Source organism: Scyliorhinus torazame, chromosome 5 (assembly GCF_047496885.1).
Source record: "Scyliorhinus torazame isolate Kashiwa2021f chromosome 5, sScyTor2.1, whole genome shotgun sequence".
In the NCBI taxonomy this organism is placed as follows: Eukaryota; Metazoa; Chordata; class Chondrichthyes; order Carcharhiniformes; family Scyliorhinidae; genus Scyliorhinus; species Scyliorhinus torazame.
The window spans coordinates 2,541,550-2,549,341 of NC_092711.1; the positions used below are offsets into that span (position 1 = coordinate 2,541,550).

Genomic DNA, 7,792 nt, shown 5'->3' on the forward strand with positions numbered 1-7,792 from the left:
GTTGTAGGGGCTGGAGGCTGTTCCAGGGATAGGGAGGGTTGTAGGGGCTGGAGGCGGTTACAGAGATAGGGAGGGTTGTAGGGGAAGAAGGAGGTTACAGAGATATGGAGGGTTGTAGGGACTGGAGGAGGTTACAGAGATAGGGAGGGTTGTAGGGGACTGGAGAAGGTTACAGAGATAGGGAGGGTTGTAGGGGATGGAGGAGGTTACAGAGATAGGGATGGTTGTAGGGGACTGGAGGAGGTTACAGAGATAGGGAAGGTTGTAGGGGCTGGAGGAGGTTACAGGGATAGGGAGGGCTGGAGGAGGTTACAGAGATAGGGAGGGCTGTAGGGGCTGGAGGAGGTTACAGAGATAGGGAGGTTTGTGGGGGATGGTGGAGTTTACAGAGATAGGGAGTGCTGGAGGCGGTTCCTGGGATAGGGAGGGTTGTGGGGGATGGAGGGGGTTCCAGGGATAGGGAGAGTTGTGGGGGATGGAGGAGGTTACAGAGATAGGGAAGGTTGGAGGGGGATGGAGGAGGTTACAGAGATAGGGAGGGTTGTAGGGGGCTGGAGGAGGTTACAGAGATAGGGAGAGTTGTAGGGGCTGGAGGAGGTTACAGAGATAGTGAGGGTTGTAGGGGGCTGGAGGAGGTTACAGAGATAGGGAGGGTTAGAGGGGCTGGAGGAGGTTACAGAGATAGGGAGGGTTGTAGGGGGCGAGAGGATGTTACAGAGATAGGGAGGGGTGTAGGGGCTGGAGGAGGTTACAGAGATAGGGAGGGGTGTAGGGGGCTGGAGGAGGGTACAGAGATAGGGAGGGTTGTAGGGGCTGGAGGAGGTTACAGAGATAGGGAGGGTTGTGGGGGAAGGAGGAGGTTACAGAGATAGGGAGGGTTGTAGGGGGCTGGAGGCGGTTCCAGGGATAGGGAGGGTTGTGGGGGAAGGAGGAGGTTACAGAGATAGGGAGAGTTGTGGGGGATGGAGGAGGTTACAGAGATAGGGAGGGTTGTCGGGGAAGGAAGAGGTTACAGAGATAGGGAGGGTTGTCGGGGAAGGAAGAGGTTACAGAGATCGGGAGGGTTGTAGGGGCTGGAGGCGGTTCCAGGGATAGGGAGGGTTGTGGGGGAAGGAGGAGGTTACAGAGATACGAGGAAAGGGTGATTGGGGAATGGTAAGTTTGCCGGAAGATGACACCGACCCTGCGATACGGACTTGGCCGAATCTCGGACCGTTGCTCGTGATGGGGGGGGAGCGTGAGAGAGACGGAGCGGGCAGGGAACCGGGGCACCCGGAGGAAACCCTCGCCGAAACGGGGAGAACGTGCAGACTCCGCACAGGCATTGTCATTCCCCCTGCCCACCTTGCAGGCCCGGGATTCGAAGGCCGGGATTCGAATGTGAGACTTGGGTGATGGGTGCTGGCGGTATGCGAGGCCGCGGGTTTCAGCGATGGAGGGGTCTCTGACTCGCGTTTCTTCTCTGACAGATCGGGGGGACGTCCGGGGTCTTCCGCCGCCACCCCCTCCGCCCCCCCAGGAAGCCAAGCCCATCTGGAGTGGGTCGCGGCCGATCCACCACGTTACCACGGCAGGTCAGTGTGCCCGCATAGCAGCCCGCCTCCCCCATCCCTGAGCCCTCCCTCCTCTCCTCTCCGCTCCAATCCCTCCCGAGCCCCCGCACTCTGTCTCTCCCTCCAACCACCTTCTCCCTCCCTCCTCTCCCTCTGTGTGCCCCGACCCTCCGACCCTATCACTCCCTCCCCGCACTCCCCTCTCCCTCCCTGACATCTCCACCTTCCCTCTCTCTCTCGCTATCTCTGCCTCCTCTCTCTCCATCTCGCCCTCTCCATCCACTCTCTCAGCACCCCCTACTCTCTCTCTCTCTGCTCCCTTCTCTCTCTCTGATCTCTCCATCTCTCCCTCTCCCTCCACTCTCTCAGCACCCCCTCCTCTCTCTCTCTCTGCTCCCTTCTCTCCCTCCCCTGCCTACACTTTGTCTCTCTCTCCCCCCTCCCTCTATTCTCCGCCTCTCCCACTTGCTCTGTCACTCTCACCTTCTCGCCGTCTCCCTGTCTCTCTCTCCCCCCCTCTATTCGTCACCTCTCTCGCTTGCTCGGTCACTCTCACCTTCTCGCCGTTTCCCTCCCTATCGCTCTCCTCTTCCTCCCTGCCCTCCCCTCGCCTTCTCTCTCTCCCTCTCACTATTCCTTTTCCTCCCCTCCTCTTTTCTCTGTCTCCTCTCCCCCTCTCTCTCTCTCGCTCTCCTCCCTCACTCCCCCACCTCTTCACTTGGTCTTTTCGATACAGGGGGAGGTGACGTTCCCAGGGACAGCAGTCCGGCGAGAGATCCCAGACACGTGGGCTCCAGAGCACGGGGGACCGAGCCCGACCGCTGCAGATTGGCGGGGATGGATGGTGGGAGTCGGGACGAGGGGGCCAAGGCAGGCAGGAGGATTCTCGTACCCCCCACTTCCCGAATACCCGGGATGGAGAAGGTGGGTCTCAGCGATGAGGGGAGGAGAGCTTTGGGGTGGCAAAGTGTTAATTAGAACTAATTACCTCCCTCCTTTACGGATCAATGGGAATGATCTCCCGGTCAATGGGAATGATCTCCCGGTCAATGGGAATAATCTCCCGGTCAATGGGAATAATCTGGTCAATGGGAATAATCTCCCGGTCACTGGGAATAATCTGGTCAATGGGAATAATCTCCCGGTCACTGGGAATAATCTGGTCAATGGGAATAATCTCCCGGTCAATGGGAATGATCTCCCGGTCAATGGGAATAATCTGGTCAATGGGAATGATCTCCCGGTCAATGGGAATGATCTGGTCAATGGGAATGATCTCCCGGTCAATGGGAATAATCTGGTCAATGGGAATAATCTCCCGGTCAATGGGAACAATCTCCCGGTCAATGGGAATAATCTGGTCAATGGGAATGATCTCCCGGTCAATGGGAATGATCTCCCGGTCAATGGGAAAAATCTCCCGGTCAATGGGAATAATCTCCCGGTCAATGGGAACAATCTCCCGGTCAATGGGAATAATCTCCTGGTCAATGGGAATAATCTGGTCAATGGGAATGATCTCCCGGTCAATGGGAATGATCTCCCGATCAATGGGAATAATCTGGTCAATGGGAATGATCTCCCGGTCAATGGGAATAATCTAATCAATGGGAATAATCTGGTCAATGGGAATAATCTCCCGGTCAATGGGAATGATCTCCCGGTCAATGGGAAAAATCTCCCGGTCAATGGGAATAATCTCCTGGTCAATGGGAATAATCTGGTCAATGGGAACGATCTCCCGGTCAATGGGAATGATCTCCCGGTCAATGGGAATAATCTAATCAATGGGAATAATCTGGTCAATGGGAATGATCTCCCGGTCAATGGGAAAAATCTCCCGGTCAATGGGAATAATCTCCTGGTCAATGGGAATAATCTGGTCAATGGGAACGATCTCCCGGTCAATGGGAATAATCTGGTCAATGGGAATGATCTCCCGGTCAATGGGAATAATCTCCCGGTCAATGGGAACGATCTCCCGGTCAATGGGAATAATCTCCCGGCCAATGGGAATAATCTCCCGGTCAATGGGAATAATCCCCCGGTCAATGGGAATAATCTGGTCAATGGGAATGATCTCGGTCAATGGGAATGATCTCCCGGTCAATGGGAATAATCTGGTCAATGGGAATGATCTCCCGGTCAATGGGAATAATCTCCCGGTCAATGGGAATAATCTGGTCAATGGGAATGATCTCCCGGTCAATGGGAATAATCTCCCGGTCAATGGGAATGATCTCCCGATCAATGGGAATGATCTCCCGGTCAATGGGAATGATCTCCCGATCAATGGGAATAATCTGGTCAATGGGAATGATCTCCCGGTCAATGGGAATAATCTCCCGGTCAATGGGAATAATCTCCCGGTCAATGGGAATGATCTGGTCAATGGGAATGATCTCCCGGTCAATGGGAATAATCTGGTCAATGGGAATAATCTCCCGGTCAATGGGAATAATCTCCCGGTCAATGGGAATAATCTGGTCAATGGGAATAATCTCCCGGTCAATGGGAATAATCTCCCGGTCAATGGGAATGATCTGGTCAATGGGAATGATCTCCCGGTCAATGGGAATAATCTCCCGGTCAATGGGAATGATCTCCCGATCAATGGGAATAATCTGGTCAATGGGAATGATCTCCCGGTCAATGGGAATAATCTCCCGGTCAATGGGAATAATCTGGTCAATGGGAATGATCTCCCGGTCAATGGGAATAATCTCCCGGTCAATGGGAATAATCTGGTCAATGGGAATGATCTCCCGGTCAATGGGAATGATCTCCCGGTCAATGGGAATGATCTCTTGGTCAATGGGAATAATCTGGTCAATGGGAATGATCTCCCGGTCATTGGGAATGATCTCCCAGTCAATGGGAATGATCTCCCGGTCAATGGGAATGATGGCGCCTGTCGATGGTGTCGAGGGTTTCGTCAACGGGGGTGGGATGTCTGGGAAATATCCTTCGCTCGGGATCCAACATTTTCAGGGAACGCGTTAACCGTGTACTCTCTCTACCAACCCCCCGCCTCCTCCCCGACTGCCTGCACCCCCACCCCCACTCCCCCCCCCCCAACCCCTCCTCCCTCCACATCACCCCCTCCCCCCCCTCACCCCCACCCCCACTCCCCCCCCCCCCCCAACCCCTCCTCCCTCCACATCACCCCCCTCACCGCCTCCCCCACTCCCCCCCCCCAACCTCTCCTTCCCCCTCCCGGAACAGAGGCCAAAGGACCCACTGCCGACGGCGCCCGTGCCCCCCGCCCCGCCCCCAGCCGACTGCAAACCCCGGCTCGAGGAGGAGGAGGAGGAGGCGCTGGCGAGGGGCGGGGAGGGCGGGGAGAGGAAACCCCCTCCCCCGGCGAGAGGCGCGCACCGTGAGGAGGACGGGGAGGAGGAGGAGGGAGGGGGCGGCCCAGGTAAGACCCACCCCTGGCCTGGTGAAGACGGCGTTGGGTGGGACTGCGGGTGAGGGAGGGGAGGGGGCGGGAGGGGGGGGCGGCGAAGCGAGGTGGAGGCCAACCGGGCGATCATTCCCACCTCTCCCTTCCTCGCTCTCCCTTCCCCGAATCTCTGGCATGTGGCAGAAAGGAGCCAGGCTCCCACCAGCCCTCTCGACGCATGGGACGATCCCACTGGATTTGGCGGGGGGTGAGAGACCCTTGTCCGGTCTCCCAGGGGCAGCGGATATTCACCCCTCGAGCATCAGGGGAGACAACAGGTCACTGAGCTCCTGGTGCGAGATTGGAGCCGATGTTGGCAGCCATGTCCCAATGTTAAGAGAACGGCTCTTCGTAACTACCTGATTGGCTGTCAGGTACTCGCCTCGTCTTATGGCAGGTGCTATAAAAATGCAACTCTATTCAAGTCCCTACTGTTCCTGCAACCCTCCCGATCGCTGTAACCTCCTCCAGCCCCTACAACCCTCCCTATCTCTGTAACCTCCTCCAGCCCCCTACAACCCTCCCGATCTCTGTAACCTCCTCCAGCCCCCTACAACCCTCCCTATCTCTGTAACCTCCTCCAGCCCCGACACCCCTCCCTATCTCTGTAACCTCCTCCAGCCCCCTACAACCCTCCCTATCTCTGTAACCTCCTCCAGCCCCCTACAACCCTCCCTATCTCTGTAACCTCCTCCAGCCCCGACACCCCTCCCTATCTCTGTAACCTCCTCCAGCCCCCTACAACCCTCCCTATCTCTGTAACCTCCTCTAGCCCCCAACACCCCTCCCTATCTCTGTAACCTCCTCCAGCCCCTACAACCCTCCCTATCTCTGTAAACTCCTCCAGTCCCTACAACCCCTCCCTATCTCTGTAACCTCCTCCAGTCCCTACAACCCTCCCTATCTCTATAACCTCCTCCAGCCCCTACAACCCTCCCTATCTCTGTAACCTCCTCCAGCCCCCTACACCCCTCCCTATCTCTGTAACCTCCTCCAGTCCCCTACAACCCTCCCTATCTCTGTAACCTCCTCCAGTCCCGACAACCCTCCCTATCTCTGTAACCTCCTCCAGCCCCCTACAACCCCTCCCTATCTCTGTAACCTCCTCCAGTCCCCTACAACCCTCCCTATCTCTGTAACCTCCTCCAGCCCCCACAACCCTCCCTATCTCTGTAACCTCCTCCAGCCCCTACAACCCTCCCGATCTCTGTAACCTCCTCCAGCCCCTACAACCCTCCCTATCTCTGTAACCGCCTCCAGCCCCCTACAACACTCCCTATCTCTGTAACCTCCTCCAGGCCCGACAACCCTCCCTATCTCTGTAACCTCCTCCAGCCCCCTACACCCCTACCTATCTCTGTAACCTCCTCCAGCCCCCTACAACCCTCCCTATCTCTGTAACCTCCTCCAGCCCCCGACAACCCTCCCGATCTCTGTCACCTCCTCCAGCCCCCTACAACACTCCCTATCTCTGTAACCTCCTCCAGTCCCCTACACCCTTCCCTATCTCTGTAACTGCCTCCAGGCCCCTACACCCCTCCTTATCTCTGTAACCTCCTCCAGCCCCCTACACCCCTCCCTATCTCTGTAACCTCCTCCAGCCCCCTACAACCCTCCCTATCTCTGTAACCTCCTCCAGCCCCGACACCCCTCCCTCTCTCTGTAACCTCCTCTAGCCCCCAACACCCCTCCCTATCTCTGTAAACTCCTCCAGTCCCTACAACCCTCCCTATCTCTGTAACCTCCTCCAGTCCCTACAACCCTCCCTATCTCTATAACCTCCTCCAGCCCCTACAACCCTCCCTATCTCTGTAACCTCCTCCAGCCCCCTACACCCCTCCCTATCTCTGTAACCTCCTCGAGCCCCTACAACCCTCCCTATCTCTGTAACCTCCTCCAGTCCCTACAACCCTCCCTATCTCTGTAACCTCCTCCAGTCCCTACAACCCTCCCTATCTCTATAACCTCCTCCAGCCCCTACAACCCTCCCTATCTCTGTAACCTCCTCCAGCCCCCTACACCCCCTCCCTATCTCTGTAACCTCCTCGAGCCCCTACAACCCTCCCTATCTCTGTAACCTCCTCCAGTCCCCTACAACCCTCCCTATCTCTGTAACCTCGTCCAGCCCATACAACCCTCCCTATCTCTGTAACCTCCTCCAGCCCCGACAACCCTCCATATCTCTGTAACCTCCTCCAGCCCCTACCACCCTCCCTATCTCTGTAACCTCCTCCAGCCCATACAACCCTCCCTATCTCTGTAACCACCTCCAGCCCCTACAACCCTCCCTATCTCTGTAACCTCCTCCTACAACACTGAGCGCTCTCTGTCTCTCTCTCTCATTCTCTCTCTCTGTCTCTCTCTCACATTCCCTCTCTCATTCTCTCTCTCTCTCTGTCTGTCTCTCTCTCTCTGTCTCTCTCTCTCTCTCTGCCTCTTTCTCTCTCTCGTTCTCTCCCTCTGTCTCTCTCTCTCTCTCTCTCTGTCTCTCTCGCACTTTGGCCTGAGTGTTCTGTCCTATCTGATACTTCGATGTGTGTCTCTGGGTCATAGACCATACAGTGCAGAAGGAGGCCATTCAGCCCATCGAGTCTGCACCGACCCACATTAAGCCCTCACTTCCCCCCTATCCCCATAACCCAATAACCTCTCCTAACCTTTTTGGACACTAAGGGCAATTTATCACGGCCAATCCACCTAACCTGCACATCTTTGGACTGTGGGAGGAAACCGGAGCACCCGGAGGAAACCCACGCAAACACGGGGAGGATGTGCAGACTCCGCACAGGCAGTG

At 56.5% G+C, this 7,792-nt stretch overlaps 1 protein-coding gene across 1 annotated transcript in view; it reads left to right on the forward strand.

Annotated features, from left to right (window-relative positions):
* Positions 1 to 5,027, forward strand: part of LOC140422579 (uncharacterized) — a 53,286-nt gene extending 48,259 nt beyond the window's left edge. Inside the window, exons 9-11 of the mRNA XM_072507586.1 lie at positions 1,470 to 1,574; positions 2,290 to 2,477; positions 4,779 to 5,027. Coding sequence (XP_072363687.1) covers positions 1,470 to 1,574; positions 2,290 to 2,477; positions 4,779 to 5,027 — 542 coding nt within the window. The remainder of the gene's footprint in view (positions 1 to 1,469; positions 1,575 to 2,289; positions 2,478 to 4,778) is intronic.
* The last annotated feature ends 2,765 nt before the right edge of the window (positions 5,028 to 7,792 follow it).